The sequence below is a fragment of the Zerene cesonia genome, chromosome 20 (genome assembly GCF_012273895.1).
Source record: "Zerene cesonia ecotype Mississippi chromosome 20, Zerene_cesonia_1.1, whole genome shotgun sequence".
Lineage (NCBI taxonomy): Eukaryota > Metazoa > Arthropoda > Insecta > Lepidoptera > Pieridae > Zerene > Zerene cesonia.
The window spans coordinates 6,158,255-6,180,006 of NC_052121.1; the positions used below are offsets into that span (position 1 = coordinate 6,158,255).

Consider the following 21,752-nt stretch of genomic DNA (forward strand, 5'->3'; position numbering starts at 1 on the left):
TGTTACAGATATCGATAATATTCTGATTAAAATATAGCTTACAGTAAATATAAGGAGAAGCCTAGAATTGCAAATACAAAAATCCATAATGAGTAAAGTATGTACAGCGATAGTGTCTTAAAAAAAATGAAGGAAGTCGAGACTGTATGGTATTAATATATGTTTTAAAAAATGACAACTGTTTTAGTTTTCCTTTATATATCCAAAAGATATGCAAATCACACAACAGCATATTATTACAGGAAAATCAGTGTAGACACTAAGTAGGGATGAATTAATAAATATACAGATAACATTAAAATAATACAAAAGTCACATTTAGCCATCCTCAAGACTTCGGCAATCTTGTTAAATTTTTAAGTATCCAAAGAAAAGAAAAATATATAAATTCATAAAACTGAAAGAGCTTTAAAGTACATGAAGAACTTATCTGATAATGAAGGCGTTGTGTAACAAGGAGTACTTGTGTTACATAAACGTTTGGTAAAAAGCTTCTGAGGTGTAAAAGGTCTAACTTCATTTAATTTTTAAATGAAATAACTTGGAAACGAAGTCTATCCAAGTAACATTTTCAAAGAATAAACAATAAGTATAGCTATAAACCACACGTGGCCTATCTCTCTCGAAGGAAGAAATTGAGGGATATTTCAAAGGAGAATTCGTAGTGCCTAGTTAAGGATGTTCGATGTGGGAAGGAGGCGTCGTCGGTCAATACTAGGTGGTGCGGTGCGGGCGCGGTGCGCAGGCGTATCCCCCGGCCCCCGCAGTTGCCGGCCCACTCGGCCAACTCGCGAGTCAGCCGTCGTGCGCTGCGATCGCGCTCGACTGAGCTCTCCTAGTCATTCTCGAGCCATGTGAATGTTTTCATCACAGAAGAGACCGTTCAACTTTTGTTTCCACCGTTTGGAACAATGAATAATTCCCTGGATTATTAGACTTTTTCTGAGTGTCTGCTCCTAGACCTCGAAAGACAGCTTTCGCCGGGTGTTAAGTTTTTCTCAAGCTTGTGGCCGTTGACACTGCAGCGTGCGGGTCCCGCAGTGCGCGAGTGTGTGGTTGATTGGCAAACGAAAAGACGTCAGCTGAGGCGCGTAAACATTATAGAGTTTTAATCGACGAGACGATGGCTTCAGTTCCAGCGTAAGTCCCGAGATTTAAAGAATTGAAATCATGTGGGGACTATTACTACTATTTATCACAGGTAAGTCATGTTTTGCTGCTTTTTTCGTGTTTGTTTTTAATATTTATCCGAATAAGAGAAAAAATATACGAATAAGAAGTATAACTATTTATAGCATATGTATTTATTACTTGTTGTTAAAGCTTGTTGACTTATTGTAAATTGTTTGAATATTAAATATCTTGTCTTTAGTCAACGAAAGTACTTCATACACTGTTATGTTTTTTTTTTCAAATAAAGTTCAATTGTTATATGTATTTAAACCGCAGAATGCTAAAAGATCGCAGACTTTAAAGGATCTCTTACAATTAAACTTAATTCCCATGAAGACGACTGACTCATCATAAATTGGTTTCGCGTCGTTTATTTTTTTATGTTGCAAAAAGGCTTAAAGTTGATTACTGCCATATAAAGTTAATTCTTGTCATTTTAAAATGAATTGCCGACATTATTTCTGAAAGTGGTATTTGTTATTTGACGTTATGGGATTGGAATCAATTATGTTCCAATTTATGAACTTGAATTTCGTATTGATTGATAAGAATATGCTTACTATACACCGCATATTACGAGCACTTATAATATTTTATATGTGTAACTAACTAAATAACGTAATACGTGGATGTTATTAGTACTAAAAGGGCCATTGTGAGAGAGTAAGAGGCATAAATTGGATCATTTCTGAGAAAAGATAACATTTTTTGCTTACCCAAAACGTAATATTAGCATTATTAAGAAGGCGAATAATTTTAGGGTCCGTCAAAAATTTTATAATAAGCCTTTGAATGAAGGATTTATTAGATTGGAAGGAATGGGTTTGCAATTTTGTGAACGATCCATGGGCCGATCGTCGCAGTTTGAAAAAAATTAATATTTGAATATGTTACTTTTGTGTAGGAGATAAATTTCTTCTTCATACTTCCATTAAACCGTTGGATTGTAATTTCGGTTAAATCGGTCAAGATTTGGGGAAACTGACAGGTGTTCAACGCAGGTACCAACCTAAATTAAAGAAGCTTAGCCCGCTCGGCAACTCTTAACAAAAATTTGTTTAAAAAGGGACGTAAAAGATACCAGATGCGATGAATAAATTTTACTTGAAGTTTGTCAAAAAGTTGAGTGATTGAATAAAGTATTATTAATGAGTTGAAGCAAAACTGTTTCTCCGTTGAACATGAAGTATTCATAATTTAATAGCCAAATAAATAGACTACTTATTTATTATTAAATTATTATTCAAATAATAGCAATGTTACATAACAAAAATCATGATAAGGGTGGAATAAGTTATAGATCCCCAGAGAAAGAAAAAGGTACCTTACCTAAGGCACCTTTTCTCTTCGAACAAGTTTGAAACTAAGAGAAATTGCGTCAAATCAATAGTTTTTTTGGGCGGTCCTTTTTTTATTTTCTTATATAAATTTCTTCTCAGGAACCAGAATACAGAGTACCTACAATTTTGAATTATAGATATAAATTTGCATTAAATTCCTCAGATCTTATAATCCGACGATTTCGCATTTATAGCGAAATTTTTAATGCATTATGCAATAGAAACCTTTAAAGATGTTTATGAGAGTAAATGAAAAAAACATAAAACAAATATTTTAATGCATTATGCAACAGAGACCTTTAAAGATTTTGATGCGAGTAAATGAACAAAAAAGAAATGATTTTTTTATGTAAAAGTACTCATAGCTAGATTATGAGAGATACATTTACATTATAAGTTAAAAGCAATGTATAAATGTAAATTAATACATTTAAGATGCGTACCAATTTTTTTTAAACACTATTGCCTAAATTATGGTTCAAAAATATTCATTTAGGGCTTTTAATATACCTACTGGAGCACATTGTAAGAGGCGTCCCAAGCTGCAACTAGTTTTTTCTACAAGTAAGTATAAACTCAACGGCGGATGCTGGGCGCACCTGGCCTTTTACAGTTTTTTTTTGGATTTTTACACAAATGGCTCAGTTACACTCTTGAATTATTGTACATAGATCGTTTTGCGAGATTAATAAAATAAAGTAATAGGTATACGGAATAGTTTTAGAGTTAATTTTGCAGACATTACCTATAACAAACATTACCGGCATGGCAAGTAAAGGTTAATTGTAAAGCTTCAACCTCCATATGCGGCTACAAAATCCCTATAAGTTGTTACTTATGGCGATGTAAGACTTTGTTTCTTTAATCGAGCTAATCTCGAGAATTATATGTAAATACCACGGGCGAAACCGGGACGGACTGGAAGTGAAATATACTTTTATATTTCACTTGTGGTCCGTCCGCCGCCGCCGCGTGCTTTCCATCAAAATTCATACAACACATAGTTGGGTACCTTAAAACTTTAAATATGTAATGATAAAGTAAGATACACGAGACATTTGAGGTTTAAAAGCCTCGCCTTGATTCAAGGGGAGTAGAGGTTGAAAAAAAAAAAACAAATAATAAGCCAAAAAATAACTATTATATTATTAACATCAACCACGGCTCTCCCTCTGCTCGGCAAAGGCCTCCCTTCCCTCAGTCAACATATCATTATTATGAGAAATTTATAACTATAATAACTTTAAAAATATATGACAGAAATGAATTCCGAGTTTAAAAATAAACGCAAGTCCGAAAAGATGCATTTTTGTCATTGTTCTCATAATAATACAATATCTATTTTAGGGTGGTGACAGAGTCTGTTACGGAATGAATGTAGGGAGCCGATAAGTGGCCGGGGCGCCAGCTTTCATCTGGTTTGAAGATATATGTTTACAATCTTTGCGCATTGGTGTGCGTTTACGCCTGGTATACATTACGGACTAAAAAACTGTACTTTATAACCAGCCTTTTTATTGTTGAAGATAAGTTATTTTGGAATTAAATCTTATATTAATTCAAGAGTTGGATTAAATAATAGTATATTATTACGATTATTTTTATGATAACTATCTAATATTGAATTGCTTTGTATTTTTGTACTGCGATTACAATTTGTTTATATGATTGATGATAAATAGTAATACCATGGCTAATCACGCTTAAATGTGCAAAATTCCATTTGCCTAGTTTGAGAGTAGAGTACCTACACTTTTTCACAATTTCGCGTAGATGTGTTACAAAAATTTATAACAACAAATTATACCGATACTAGTGACTTCACAGCTCAAATATTTGAGATCGGGGAACACAGGCGGCTGCGAGTTGTATTTACCATTACAGTGTCCTCCCGGCTCTCATTCACCACAGTAGCGGTGACGTCGGCGTCGGGACTTATCTCATTAGATAACCTTTTTATTTATTGCCTCCCTCGTGTATCGATATTCGACAGCGCCAAACGTGTTTGTCGAAATGACAATACGCGTCGCTTTTGAGTCCTAAATTAATTAAAACTTATCTTGTGTTGACCCTTTTTTGTACTCTGCTTCTTTCGTTAACATAAAAAAGTATTTGTCTCAAGACGATTCTTCTTAAATTGCTCTTTGCTGTATTGCGAACAATCTCATTTCACACAGCACGTGCCTGATAAGATTTCCCAGAAGCAAGAGTATTTTATAAAATTTCATTAATTCGACTGTTCGTTTCATTAATTCGATTGTGCGTTGCTTTAATATCATTAAATGTAACATTCTAAAGTTTTTTTTGTTTTAGTAAATTAATATGTTGAAATATTAGTATAAAAGTATATTATAAGTATATAGTACATAAAGCAAATAGTTAATGCTTATGATCAAATACTCTTAAGTAGGTGCAATATAAACAAACAATGAAGTACGCAATTTTACTTCTTTGTTATTACTGACCTTGAATGGGGGTTGTGAGCTAGTCTCGGCACGTGCATACAGTAAAGCGATAATGATAGAGTGGCTAAAGGGGACTTTTAATCAACTGAATAACTAATTGAAGTCAGAACACTCGAATATGGGCAGCAGCCCTTTTGTGGCACCCTATGTGCTTTTGTTGTACTTGTAACGGAGCACAGGGCTATTTGGAACCGTTTTATATGAAAACGTAATGAAAGACTTCTTTTATTATTTTAAAAGAAATGTCTTTAATTATTTTACTTCTGCGTGGAATTGCACCAGATAAACAATGCCATGAAATGTCAAATGTTTACCTCGGGTTAGTTTAAAAACAGTATTTTGTGGCAATCTTGATAAGTGTGTCAACTTGTAGTTGTTTATTAAATTAATTAACAATCTGTCATGTTCAGAGGGACGGAGCACAGCGTGTGACGTTCGTGACTTATTGGGTCAGCTTGTAGATATAATATTACGTAGATATAATATAACGTTTTGTTCAGACAAGTAATTATTTATAAAATATTGACTTGTGAACATATGAACATTTCAATTGAGACAAAAAAAGAATAAGTCACAGGTATCTTACCTACTGCATAGAATTTTTATCACCTTAAAATGTGGTTACAAAAATCCCATGTTGGAACCTACTCACAAAATATTTGTTACTAAATTAATGATAAACAATTTTATATCCGAGATGTCAGAGCAAATATTAATAAAGATATGGGTGTCGGAATTGTTGTCTCATAAATATAAACCGTTATTTGTGTGGTTTAAAAATGTAATATGTTGCACGTAATTGGGTCAAAGAGACGTCCAAAGAAGGTCGAGGAGGATGAGAAGAGGGTGTACGAGCGTTTCGTACTGTGCGTAGAAATGTTTATATTCTATCCGACGCGACGTTATTACTACACTACATTCCCACTGAAAATTTTATGGTAATGCGACTCACAATCACGACCTCGTTGGCAAAAGATCCTGGTATTTGGATATTTCATTCATTCGATGTATACTTACATAAAGTAGCACGCTTCATATCATGTTGTTACGTAATGGCGTTGAAATAAATAGCTTTTCACATGACGGGCTCTTTGAAGTGGAATAGTAAACGACAAATTTCGAATTGCTATTAAAGCACTATGTATGTTTAATGGGAGGGGGTCGTACGGACGATAATAAAATTTGATTACATTTGATCATAAATCTTTTTTTTCTCATTATCTCAGTCAGTAACGCCGGGCCGTCGCAGGCGCGGGAGACAGGGCCCAAATCCCCATGTTTTGACATACATACCCGTCGTATTTATGACACACAGCCCGCTTGTAGCGATCTGACATGAGATTTATGAAGTCACCATGTGTGCTTAGAAGATTGGATTGCTTTTACGCAATAGGAATTATGTTTAGTTATTATATTTTAACGTCGCTTACATTGTCAATAAAATTGGATATGATATTGAATATTATAATATATATTTGAATACATTTTGTTGAATATTATTTTAAGTATGTATTAGGATGTTTATTAATATAACCAATCATTACCATGTCATAGTTAAAACTGAGCACGTTTGCATGAGCAATTTATATTTTAAAGTTCAATTACTGACCGCAATCATTCAATAGTATTCGTAAGTGCAGAATTGTGTATCTACTGACTAATAGCCACTAATTGAATGTTTTAAATTAAAAACAATTAGGGTGGAGGATATAAGTCGTTAAATATAAATTGTTATTGGTTAACTCTACTAATGTAGGCGTGTTAAAACTGTATGGTACAAATAACAATAAACGTTATAGCAAAAAGGGGTACCATGATCCTGAAGTTAAAATTATGATTTATAAAATATTTGTTTGTTTAATTTGCACATTGCAGTCATAGGTACTGGGATTTTAAAAGTATAATTATTTATCAGTTCCAAACCTAACCTTACGAAAGAGAGTCATTATTATTTTGCATTTCTAATGTGTGTAGCCAAAAGTGAAACGAAAATATATATGGATCTGTTTATACCCCAGTAGCGTTCACCAATAAAACCTCATTAAGTATTTCTTTAGTTTCATAGTAAAGATAAAAATATTGCACAACAATTTGACTTACGCAGAGTAGTCTAAGCCATGAGTAAGCTCGATTCTCTGCCAATCCTTATTGTGGAATGGATCCATTAGGGTAACATTCTGCAGACTCATGTAGCACATTTGGGTTGCCACAATTAAAAATTCTTGTACAAATGTAAAAGTGAAAAAATATATGGCCACTCTCCTTAAAAAAATAGATGAGTTCATTAATTATAGAGTTCATAGAGTTTATTAAAACATCGTTTATGTCTGGAAAGAAAACAATAAAATATGAAGGGAAGTTTTGATACATTTTTAACATAATCGGGCTACTATGAAATACATAATATATACAAGCACACATCAAAATTTTCTTCTACTCTACATAAATATTATCAAACTTTGATACAGTTGATATAAAAAAGAAAATGGGTAGTATGTAAGAAAATCTTTTTAAATAAAACTGGAAAGGCATGTTGCATCATCCATTGTGACCCTGTGTTATTTTATTCATTCCATAGAAAGTAATCTAAGAATGAGAGAAATCAATTACCATAACATTAACTTCGTGACCCGCACAGGTTTATCTCGATAATCGCACCCTCATCTCACATCCTGTTCTCCAGTGAAATTAATGGTTTTCTAAACATGATTTATTTTCATTAACTGTTATATTTGTGTAAAGATAAGGTTCACAAATATATTACGTACCGTAGTTCCGGTGTAAGGCGAGCGGTCGGCGCGTCGATACACGGAAAGCATTTTAAGCAATGCCTACAGTATTATATTATCTGTGGCAATTCCAGTGATAGCTTCTTCCATTGTTCCATTTATTTTGAGCGCGACCTATCGATCGGCTCACACAAAGCAATGACTTCATAAGATTCAATACCTAATACGGATTATGTCACAAAAGAGGAGTACAATGCATAAGCTCCTTTCAATGATTAATATTGGCCGTTATTAGTTTTATCATCCGTATCAATGTCTTATTCATAAAATACGTAAAGACATTAAAAATGAGTTATAGTATATTGATTTCTGATTTAAAAACATTTATTTTGATGATTATTATATTAATATAATTTATCTGTTCAGATGTGGGTTACCTTTTTGATAGCAATTTATATCGTAGTTTGCGAGAGTTGCTAAATGTATACCGAAATAGTTTCATATTTTAATCTCATACTAACCTACATACGCATTCGTTAGGGTTGTATCAGGAAAGATTAAGTCGGGATGGGGTAGATGCATGAACGTGAGATTAACTTAAATTAGAGATTTAATCTAAACGGTAGTCCACATTCCAATCTAAAATGCAAATTGTCATAATATACAATTTTTTATTCATGAGTGGTCATTGGGTTGGACATAACTGCTTTAATACGATTAATCGGGCCTGTTTTGTAATGCTAAGCCATTGGCTTGATAGTTGATACCTATTAGTGTTCATAATATATGGAAGTAGGTATACAACTTGCGGCATGAAGCCACATAATGTGGGTAACTCGGTGGCAACCTGATACAAATCTCAAACATTGCGCTGAGCTCACTTAACATTCTTTAGGTTTTCAAGTTTTCTATGAATGGTATCCATTTTTTTGACATATCTTGTATTTAACCTAAACTTGTTTTTTTTTGTATTAGATGTGACTTAAAATACAATTACTGTAGTTAATATATATAAATTCGAATCGACTTTCTCCTAATTTAAATTTTGCCTTTAAATATTACATTACCTTACGGCTAAGCGAACTATTTTCAATACGCAAAAGAGATCTTTCATCAATACATAATTTATAGACGTTCCTTCCAATGAGAACTTACGAGTTATCTTTTATCGATACTTTATATCGGGCTTAGTTGTTAGAAATCTGAGTAGACATTTTTGCCCCACGCCGCGTGTCGCGATATATGCGGGCGCCGGGTTTCTCGAAGAGGGGATTATCCAGACATATGAGGGGTCACACAATAAAACACATTCTTCCCTTCATTCTCAAAACTTAACTTTATCGTCGTTCGAAATCGCTGAGTAAAATGTGTTTATATACTTTAGATCTGAGTATTGATTGTATTACTTCTTTCCGAAATGATTGGAGACGACGCCTTTAGATAAATTATTGAATACGGAGATGTAACAAATAATTGTTCCATTTCCAGCAAACAATCCAATTATTAGTAGTGAGTAATCTAACGTTACCTTAATTCTACGCACAAAAATAAAAGACTAACGAATTTTCGCTTCATGTTTTGATTGATTGATAAAGATTTGGGCCTTGTTTCCGTAAAAAGTACTCAATAAATACCGTAAAAATATTTACTACAATTGAACCTTTGGAACCCTTGAACGTTAAATGGCTCTTGGCGGAGGGCGGGCATCTGTGTCCTCTTAAGGGGATAGTTTGTAGGGAGAGCTCTACTAACCCCTCTATTTAGTTTATTTAGTTACTAAAAGCCGAGGTCATTGCGAATTTGTTGTATTTTTTTAACGTAATAGTACTTTTAAGGGTTACAAGATAAAACGGAAACAATCCGTAAAGTTCTTATTGTTTGTATTTTAAACTGGGTTCTTGGTATACTTTTAAAATTTTTCGTTGTAAAAGTACATTAATATCAATTTTAATACGTATACATAGACGTAAAATATACTAAAATCAACGTTTCGAATTCTATGAAATAAAATACTTTTTTATTTATTAAAATGATTTCAAACCAAATCAGTTTCAATGAAACTCGTTGAAATACCAAACTTTGATCATTAATTGTTTAATGTATAGTGTATGCAATATTAAATTTCTATAATATGTGGTTTGTAAATTCTGTGAGCATGGACACAGCAGTAAGTACTTTAAATTATTGACATGATAACAATACTTGCAAATATTTAAGCCGCGGCGGCTATCAGAATACATTGTCATTTTACGCACCGCATAAATACATAGTAACTGTATTATGATAATGTAATTGTAGTAATTAATGTGGTCCATTTCACGCTTTATTATAAAGAGATGCAATTTCAGATAAGATTAAATATAGTTTGAAATCGTTTATTAATTAGAGATGAGTATTGGCATGATTATTTTTAACCAAGATATAAACCGTTTCAAATTCTTACAACTAGACGCATTGAAATGGGACCACATGGGAGAATTACTTTAATTACTGGCTTTTAAATAAACAAAGGATCAAAAAAATTGGTTCGCCCAGTAAAAAATTATGACAAACGCCCACAAAAAAAGTCTAATTGATAACCAATAAATTGATGAATTTTATTAAATCAAATAAAGACAGGTATTTTCACAACAACAGTTGTAATAACAATATATTTTTTTGGTAATTCATAATAGTAACTTAAGTTATTGTAACTTAAATTGCTTTAATTGTGTTAGTGTACTGTTGTCTGTGTTTAATTGGACCCACTAATTCAATTAATAATAATCTAGGTACGTACCAATATAAGAAAAAAGTATAATCAATTATGCAATAATATAATTCTTAAGGATTTAAGCTACACAAATGAAGGTTTAATTATAATGAAACCAATATAGAGGAAGGATGGCTTAGCTCAATTAAAGCTCCGTTATCTTTAGTGACAACACAACGTAAAACCCACATAACTTTTGGCTTTCTTTTCAGGCCATAAAACCGTATTATCCCCTTTATAACCGATTATATAAGCCTTTTAGGAGGCCTGGCGCTCATTTTGTAATTCTGTAATAATCCGGGCTCAGGCAGTAATCGTTGTCGCTCGATTTTATTAGCCTATGCCATTGGTTAAGCTGCAGTTAAAAGCATTTTAATTAGTGGAATGGTCAGTGCTAGAAGCTATGGCGTCTGTAGACATTGAAGAAGTTAACTCTATCTACATTGAATTAAATTAATTAAACCAGTTCTGCGTGGTAATTTCTAACTGCTTTATTAGAGTGCAATATACCAGCACATTTTTTGACTTTCATAGCCTTGTCTTGAATTGTAGATGGGTTTGGGATTGGTACATTTAAAAGCTATGATTGGTATTGGTACATTTTAAAGCTATACCTTAATTCGATCTACAATCTCAAACATTCACATGCAGTAACACAAATTAGACCAGAACAATTGGTTTCCAAGAATAATAATGAACACATGCAGCTCATCTTAGAGATGAAACTGTGAAATCCTACATCACTCGAACGGTCACATGTCTAAACAACAAAACATCGAGCTTCGCAAAGTCGGCGTTATTGCATTACTGGATGCAATTTTGAGTCCATTAATCTTTGCCGACCTGTTTCGTTGTTGTACCGTTTCAAAGCTAACGTGCATTAATACCTTTCCTATTTCCGCAAACGAAATAGAATATTTTCTTTGCGAAATACGTAGTATATTTTACGTGAAACGAAATGGACGTTCTATTTAATAAACGTTTTTTGCACCCCTTTAAAAATGGTAATCATGCTAATTAATATTTTAGTAATTAAGTCGCTAAACTACTAAAACGCCTAAAAAGGTATAGTCTTTATAGGCGTAATAGTAATTTCATTTGAATTTTGACTTGGTAATATAACGCTAGCTAACTAAACACAACGAATTTAAGTTCATATATTTATTTTACTCATGATAAAATATTTTTAACAATAACAATATAAATCAGTGAAGTAAGAACTTATAGTACAAAAGTGAAAGGTTACACTTAAACTATTATAAGATTTGTATAAACAATTTCACTCTATAATCAAGATCAATGCATCTTATAAAAATAATCATGGCGATAGATCTGTAAACATTGGTCGACAGATCAATTTAAAAAATGTTTATATACACTTTGAAGTGTCTGTTGCAGGATTTAACGAAAGCCGATAAAGAGAGCTATTCGGAAGATTTATAACCGAGCAAAAGTTAACGACGTTCGCCATTTGGGACACGCACCGTTTGTAACTTGCTTCAGACGAAAAATTTACTTTAAAACTTCCAAGAACAGCTTTGTTTAAGTGCATTCTAGTACGTGACGACAGAATGGAATTATGTCTTAGGGAGAATTTCGACTATTAGAAAATGTATAGGTATAAAACAGTTTAGTCGAGGATTGCTTTGGTAAAAGGTTGCACAACCGCTTTTAATTTACTGAAACGCGTCACAAAAGGTTTCATCCGCAAGAATGCTATTTGAGGTTCCAAAAGTACCTCTCTATATGATGATCGTGCATATGCATTAAATAGTTTCTTTTGTTAAACGTTCTTTACTAAAGCCGGCATATTAGGTTCGATCTTTTATTCCCTGCGCCAAACCATAACAAATCATTTTGATTTAATCTGAAATTCTTCTTGAAATTATTGAAATGGTACATAAATAGTTTTTTATACTTTTTTAATCAAACCTTTAAAAATTAATCACTAAAAAACGAACTGATAATTTCATACAAATAAGTAGTAGTGAGAAGATAATATTTTGATCTAATGTTTTAAAATAGGTTTTTTGTTTGACCATTGAATTGGCGCATAATATGCATAATATATTTAATGTATCATTTACACATACATGACTTTATTTTCATATTCGTTTTCCTTTTTATGAACTCCAATTTGAGATAATTTTGGGGGTAAAAAATAAACTGAATGCCCAACGTAACATCAACAATTCTTTCGAATAGAAACAGAACAGAAGAAGTAATATTTTTAGTGGGAACTTCAACGCTTGAACATGGTAGTTTCTCTTATATAACAAGGTCTATAGGTCAAACATAAAGGAAAATATGAAATGATCAATGAACAAAATATAATATCATTCGTTTAGATCAAGACATAAAATAATAATCAAAGTTAAGTATTAAATAAAAAAGTAAGTAATTATAATTGCAATGCTTCGTTTGCAATAAAACGATTGTCTTTACAGATAAGTCCATATACCAGTAGTTTCGATCCCTTTCGCAAAAAGGGAAAGGCTGGTGTTTCCCTCTAAAGGTTTTACGATGCGCCCCCTTTGTTTCGTCTAACGTAATTATGGAGCTTAATTACACGACCACAGCGGTGTAGATAACGATCACGATAAGTCAGCGATACGTGTGGATAATAATAAACGAAAGCGTCTAAGGAACGTTGCACTTTGTTCCCACTGAAAATCACTGTGAATAAAAGCGAAGTCGCTATCTGTAGGTACACATGTCAAGGATTTTAAAGAAAACACCTAAAGAGAAACTCGTTTTCGTAAAGAAGTGGTAATGCACAATGCGGTGCCGCGCCGTCTACACTCTACTGTCTAGCCATTCACATTTCAGTGACGCCGGTGAGACGTGTCATGGAGGGGTAATGAAAAAGTTACGATTTGGTCTCATATAACTGTAACTGTAGTGAGTTTTACATCCTGTTAAAATGTTGCTGAACACAGTCTATTTTAAATTGAAGACGCGACATGCGTAAACAGGCCTTTCCTTAAATATACACAATATAATGTTGGACAATAAATTTTAATGGCAGGTCAATAAAGGTAGGTAGGTGTTTTATCGCCATTCTACAATAAAACAGAGCTATTCCCCGTGAAGACTATTAGACTTTATGTCCTCAGATGACGCAAGAATGATTTATTACAAAAAATAATTTGAATATGGTATTTGTTTTATATTGATTAGAATTTAGACTTGAATGTTTTTTTAATTACTTAACTTTGTTGTTGTTGTACAAACGGGTTCAATGTAATTAAAAGATTGCATCTAAATCGTGGACTGTCAACAAACGCTCGCTACAAAACGGCAAAGCTTTTAAATTAATGAACTGCTTTATTTAAGAAAATCAGTTGGGTATATTATCTACACAAGACTGCGAGGTTACAAAAGAAAAAAGCATTGAGAATTTTTTTGTGATTTTCAAATCCATATTCTTATGTTAAAAGTTAACTTATTGTTAAAAGTTATGGTGATTTGTAAGTTTTCACATCTCACGGAATAAATATACCATTTAAGTATATAAAATATAAATAATAAATCGCGATTTAAATCTATTTTATTGGTGTTAATAATAATTTATCGCCAAATGTGTTCCTAACCGTAAAATTCGGGACAGCTCGACCAATTTAGTTATTATTATTATTATTTTACGTTTTTGTTAAAACACAAGAAATTTTTATGAATATATATTATAATACGTACTCGTGTAAATTCAAACACAACACAATACGAGCACAACTTCTCTTCAATTTAAATACAGTCAACGTACTGTACGTCTTAATTTAGGTAATACCAAAAGCTCTCAAGAATTTCAGATGCTACTTCGTAGCGAGTTGTCAAGTCTTGCAAACTCTGAAAATTCGGCATAGGGCTTACTTGCTATATAAACTTTGTTTTGTACACAATTGTCCTCGAACTATTTGTATACTTTATTTAAAAGATAATTTACGTTTAATATTTGAATTGCTGTTAGGTTAGGCTATGTCAGGCTGGCTATGTAGTCTATTTAATTAGGTATATATAAGTATTTGTAGGAATCACTAAGCGAGATGTTACAAACGTGATTGGGTTTGTCGATTAGTGTTCAATCAGACGTAACTGATTTTCGCTTAAAAGGTTGAAATTGGGATATAGAACACCTCTTTTACGTAGTGATTACATCGTACCCGAATTAACTCAATCAATAGGTAGTCTAATAAATTAACCAGATTTCTGTAATTCGTTTTTATTGATATTCATATTTAGTTTGTTTTAGATTCAAATTTTCTATAGGGATAATCGAAAAGGTATATGATGTACAACAATTAATATAGATTATATTGAAACAAAAAAACAATATGTTAATATGTAAATGGAATAAATCTTCTAGATAGTATATGTTGGTTGTCTTGGAAAAAGATTGTATAAACTTTTAACAATACACTGCCGCAGTATTGTAATAGGCTTAGCGTTGATTCCATATTGTTGTAACAGGTATTCATCAGGAAATAAATATTCATACTGAGGTTTTCATTGGGCTCATAACATAAGCCAGTTCGCTTCTGTTTAAAATATGGGGCGCCCATTATTTAATGAAATAATAGCCTTTATGTTTTATAAAGAGCAATTCGGATACGATGTAATTTTTTAACATTGGAATTTCACAATATATGTACCGTTTTGTATACATTGTTTTCTAGATTGTTGATTTTTATGAAACATTCTCTTCACAAACATTCCATCTAATAAAATATACTAGTGAACTGTGAACTTACATATTACATAGTTATGCGCAAGTGATTTGAACAACATGTCTATTTTTTCTACGATACGAGTAATTCAGATGTAATTTAATTTTTATTTTATGGTTTCATTACATTTTTTTTTGTTATTTCTTCATCTATAAAAAAATGGCACATCATTTCATACTGATCATATACTGTATCTTTATCTATTATTCTCCATTTTCCACAAATTTAGCATTGAATGAATGGAAGAATTCTTCTTATAAAATGTCCACAGACATTAAGGACTATTAGAAAGAAAGCAATCTCATAACGTAATAACCTACCCTCAGTGTAGGAAATAATGATATAATTCAGTCGTCGCAATGGCAGAGTGCTCAGCTAACCTTTGTGAAGCTAATGAAACGGGACCTTTGAATTATACGACGAAAGCTCCGCAAATTACCGTTATGGATTGTTCGGAATCCTCGGTCTTCTGATTTCTGCCGGTACAGTTTGTTTATTTAATGTAATTCTATTGGCCTTTCAAAAAAAAAAAAAAAGAAATGGGTTTCCTCGATGATCTAATCTAACAATATCGGTGAGTAAAAAGGCTTGTATTTTTGCGAATTGCATTTGCTTTGCTCACTCAACTCAATTGTTCAAGAAGCTTTTAGATCAAACATTTTCATTACTAAAGTAATCTATCAATACAATTTGCGTCAGCATTGTCTGATTGAATACAGATTGTAATTCGGTGCATTCATCGTTTTAGGTGCATTGGCCGCGTCGACATTTTAATTAAATTGACTCGTGTCCACCGCGGCTCGCTGACCCGCAGCGCCCGGTGCCACAGTGGAATACGACACAAAACCATTTCATTCCACTCTTGTTATAATGTTGCAGCTGTTTTCACAGTGTGGCCAATACGTTAATCTCTCCGTTAATTGCTAGTGCCGATTAAAATTATATGTATATGATTAAAATCCAGTCCAAACCTTTTTATACTTTGAACACGTTAGCTCAAACCAAGGCTAAAATATAAGGAAATTGAATTGTCAACCCACTACTTCTACTTTATGTTGTGGAACGAAGAAAATTGGGTTACAAAAATTATATTATACTCGACCCGCTCCGTATCTTTGTACAAAGCAAATATTGTTGTTGGATAAACTAGTAAAGAATATTTCGAACGTACAATATTTATTTTGAAGAAGATTATATTTTGCAAACTATTAGAAGGTCTGATGTACTTATCGTACTTGTTTAGTATATATAAACTTCTGAAGGTTTATAAGAAAAATTATAAACTCAGGTATATCTTACAATCTTTTTATATGTCATAGCGGGCAAATGAGCTGGTGGTTCGCCTGATGGTAAGTGATCACCATCGCCGCAGAGGTCCTCTGTGAATGAATTGTCCGCACGGCGCACTTTATTTACGATCAATGAATGATTTCTGTTATTATATATACATATTACTATAAAAAACATTTTAATTCTAAATAAAAATAAAAATACCTATTTTGTTTTAAGAGTTTTATGTTAATTGAAAATTAAAACTAAAATTATGCAAGGTACTAAATTATCGTTATATCTTTGACGGAACGTCGCCGGAGTTTCGTTAACAACTTCCTTTTCCTCATTACTTAACATCGGCATTACCGCGGGATACGCGTGCGAGGAACTTTTAGCTGTCAACATAATATCTCAACTCCCTGAGCGAGCGCAGCTTTTGTACAGAAAGCAGATGTACTCACGTCTAAAGGCGCCCATACGACCGTCGAGCAGGGTCAACGGTCGGTTGCGCTTACGTATGGGAACTGAAGATAAATATTTGAATTTCAACACTTAATACTTCCATATGCTTAGCAAATTGATTATGAAGTGTTCTGGTGTTTATGTTGAGGATTCTGGGTCGAGTTAGTGCTCTAATATGTGTGCGCAATATGTTGAGATTTATGTGGAATGCTTGTAAAATATTGCACCAGGTGCACTGTTATTTGTTATCGGGAAAGTTTTAACAGGAAGCGTTAAAAATAATAAAGTTCGTAGGTACATGTTGCAAAGCGGAACGCTAAATTTAATATGACGATATATTGATAGATTCTCGGATAAGCAATTCATACGTTGTTGTGTGTATCTTGAGAAGTTCAACGACAAAATAAATTTCGTTGTGTATAATTATATGGTTGTTATACAAGTTTACTAAAAGTCTCGATGCTTGATATCGGAACCCTGTACCTTTAGCGGTAACATTTCTTCAAACGTGTAAGTACCCATTTATATTCACTTTATTCTATTTTATCGGTAACAGAGAGTTATATGAAGCAATTTAAATGATAAAAATATCAATCTGGATATACAGAAAACGTGTTAAGTATTTTTATATTACGAAATAAAATTAATCTACTTACAATGTTAGTTTATATATTTGTTACCTACTGATTTTTCTTGCTTTAATTGCGTTCCTATTACAAGAACAATATGTTCTTTTTTACGAGAATAACAGTAAAAGGCGTAAATTTAATTAGCCAAGAGGGAGCGTGACGCACGGATCCGGAAGAAAAGCAAACAATTTTGTACTTAACTAGATTAAAGCTGGAATATAAAGGTAAACGATCTTTCTATGACTGTGGTCAAATTATAAATGTGTATATATCATACACAACACGTAAGTATCCTATCATTTGGTTATATCGTCGACAAAGGATAAATTGCAAACCGATATACATTTTGATGATAATTTTCCGGTCATAAATATTAATATGAAACCCCTGTATAATACTGGACTTACGAACTTCGGTCCTTTGTGTTGTATAGAAATTGTTTATTACATTGACATAACCAACAACAATACTTCGGGGTTTTAGGTGATGAATGGTTCGGCGTTTTATTATCAACAACAATACGGTAGTATTTTTTCAAAATGTTAGTTAGATTTAACAACATTTTAGGCGCATGAATGTAATGAAAGAATTCTTGTTAATTTCTTAATGATATTAATAAAATCATTATGTAATATGTATAGATATATATTAAATTATATTGAGAGAACTTAAGTTGTGTAAAACTTTAAATATACTATTAGCAGCATGCCCGCCTCCGCCCGGGTAGTCATTTACTTACACTTCAACGCCCCCCCAGATTTTTCTGGACCTACTACCCCCTCTAAACCTTGAGTCGACCCACAAGGTAACGTCATCGTCCACTTTGAGAAAGACTGCTTACGCGGATGAGTATCTAATGAATAGTTAATGTGTATTTGGAACAATATTTATATTAGTATCATGTAGGAGAATGTAACTGGAGAGCGAAGGACTGGATCTACCCACAAACGAGATACCGCATTGCTTATTCATCGTCACTTTATCATTCGATACAGATTTCACCGTATGCTGTTACTCCTCTCCCAAGCGCAGAGAATTTATTTGAAATTATGACCGTTACAATAAATTTATAACATAATCCAGCTGCACTGTTATAACATTTGTTTGAAACGTTTCAGTTTTTATAATAACTTATTTTGATCACAGAATAAGATTGGGGAACAACATTTTTTAGTAATCACAAATAGTATTTTCTTGTGTTTGTTTTCACGCGAATAATATAAATTTATAAATTAAAAACTTTTAAACGGATTTTAAACGCGATTTATTCATTACATTATTAATCCGACGTTTCGAACACTTTACAGCGAGCGTGGTCACGGGGAGACAGTCTCCCAAATCTTTAATTTCTAAATCACAAATAAATTATAAACCGTTATAAATAAATTAAAATACGTGGCTTTAAAATTGTATATGTATAGATCATATTAACAATTTAAGAGTTTTTTAGTATTCTAAGTGATGATCTCATTAAATATATATGCTAGGCATAGAACAAAGATATTCTGCCAAAATAGTTTAAACAATTGAACTCGGTGGCCTAAAGAAACACAATAGCAATTAAATCATAAGTGTATTCATTATGTATATAGCATGTACATAATACGGCAACAAATCTATCTGTATGCGAAATACGATTTGCGTCTATGTAGAGTAAGGACTTCCGATTACGTAATTACATTTCATGGAATCGCATCTGATACAAGGACAAGAATGCAAGTTATGCCTTTTGCATAAAAAATGTTCGCATTCCTGAATAGAACGTTTTTTGAATACGAATTTGTATGTTTTCAATCGGAAATATTATTAGAAATGAACTTATTTTCTTCCATTCGTCGCTTGAAAGATACTAAATAATACTTAATAAAATACTAAATGAAACTCCTTCCTTAATATTGAAGTGTATTTATTATACATTACCAAATTATTTAGCTTTAATTCGACTCTTTAATCTTAATTTATGTACTTCAACAATTTGTTTGTTAACATTTACTAACCTAATTGTATTGACAACATTAAAAACCTCACTTTTGAAGTCTACAAAACAACATAAACTAGTTGCTGTATTTAGCTAAAATATGATAGTGTAAAGAGTAAGACTGCTTGTTATAACGGCATAAATAGAAGATTCTCCCGGTATAATATATATTACGTATTGTTAAAAATTCAATGTGTATTATGCATTGTTACTATCTCGTACACTATAATGCTATTTAATGCTCCCTACATTGCAGAGACGAACTAGTTATGATAATAGAGGAGTTGCAGGCGTGCATGTCAATGGTGGTGCATGTGAGATTACACCTTAAACGGCTGTTTATCACAAATGAGTTTAAAAGTTCCTTCCCACTCTTACATAATATCTCAACCGTTCCATTTTCTTATTTAATTGAGCATTGTCTTCGGAAAAAGAAATAACATAGGACCCATGTTGTGACCACTCACGTAGTGGTGTTATTTTTCCTTCTACCCCTAGTTACGGTTCGTAATATAAAAGTTATCGTGTAATCGGCATGCAACGTGTGTCCGCTCACGCGAACTTATGACCTTAACAAAAACTTTACTGCCTTTCACTCCGCAGGGCTTAATTTTGGTATGAAAATACAGGACAATAACTACTCCAGCCTGATTACGGTGCTTTTTATGGGTGTTTATTTATGTTTGTGTTTATACTAATAATACAAAAGGATTTGGTTGGTACTGATAGTATAATGTTTTAATCAAACCTTATTAGACATAAGGAAAATTATTGCAGTTACAAGCAAGATTATGTAAGCTGGTTAAGTTAATTGTTTTTAAGGATTTCATTTCATTCATAAATCTTAAAATATTGGTCATAGAATCAGCCGTTGTTCATAAAAGAGACATTCCGTTTCCCCATATGGAACTTGGGACAGATGCACGATAGAGTATAGGTATATATCTGGTACATTGATCGATTTTCTTTTTCGGACAAGTAGGTGATCAGCCTTCGATGTCCTACGAGACTGAGATATTTTTCTCTGATTCCCACCGAGAATCGAACCAAGGACTCCTCAGTGATAGGCGCGTTTGATTTTGGTTTACTGTGGTACAGTACCAAGAGGCTATAGCCTATTCCTACCAATTCTTACTCGTATTTATTTGTTACTCGCTAAGTCACAGATTATTAAATACTTATTACGTTAAGGACTGATTGTTCAATCCTTGGTTCTTTATTTATTCATCGAATGTCGTATTGTAAAACTGTTTCTAAAATGTATACTAATTGCTGGAGTTTTCCCATTTTAGTGACGTTTTTTTTTTATCATCATGTCATATTTTGTTGGATGAGTGAGATTAATTAACATATTATGAAAATTTTTAATATCTGACATAATAATTAACATTAATAAGCTGAAAATTTAATATGAAAATTTCAAAAGCGAGTTATCTCGACTTCCGAAGTTAGTTACTTGTCAATTTTTGTAGACATTTCTAATTAAACTTTCCAACTCAGATCTTCCTTCTTATTTAAGTTTTACGTTGGCGTTAGAACTTCATGCCGGTTTATATTAGTATTTGTGATTGCTAATGTGCATAATATTTCGTTCGAATGAACAGCAAGAAATAATTTTTACCGTAAATAAGAAAACCGACTTCTATAACATGGAATAATTAAGACACTAAAACTCGAAAGCTAAACTCTCATATCGAAGAGGTACTAAAAATTTTATGGAACACATTAATATTTCGGGAATGAATATATTATCTAGAAGAAGTTAAAATATACTAACTAATTTTGAATTACACAGTCCTTTCCTTATACATGCCTTATTTTACGTTGACTGAGAATTTAATTTAACGGTGAAAATGTCTGAAGCTTAATTAACGCCCAGGATGTGAGACGTTAAAGAAGTATAGCTTTGTACCTGCTTATAGAAAATAGGTAGAAACCCAGGGATGAAATCTTCACTCCGTCTGAGTATTCAACACGAAAACATACATGAGCTAGCGTCATTAGCAAATATAATTACAATCACAATATTTTAAACATAAAAAGAACAATATTGTGTAACATACATAATGTTAACGGGCTAATTTATTATTCTAAAATGCGAGGTAAATGGAAAGTGCTTCTGCAAGAAGTCTAATCAAATAAACACATGTTTGAGTTTAATGATATGCATAAAAATATAGCACAATTATATTTCCTATTAGAGTAATGAGATCTTTTAAACAGAAATT

At 32.5% G+C, this 21,752-nt stretch overlaps 1 protein-coding gene across 3 annotated transcripts in view; it reads left to right on the forward strand.

Moving 5' to 3' along the window:
- The first annotated feature begins 793 nt into the window (after positions 1–793).
- Positions 794–21,752, forward strand: part of LOC119834938 (transmembrane protein 132E) — a 54,572-nt gene continuing 33,613 nt past the window's right edge. For all 3 annotated transcript variants that reach the window (XM_038359487.1, XM_038359488.1, XM_038359489.1), the window contains exon 1: positions 794–1,201. In XM_038359487.1, coding sequence (XP_038215415.1) covers positions 1,171–1,201 — 31 coding nt within the window. In that variant the 5' untranslated portion in view covers positions 794–1,170. The remainder of the gene's footprint in view (positions 1,202–21,752) is intronic.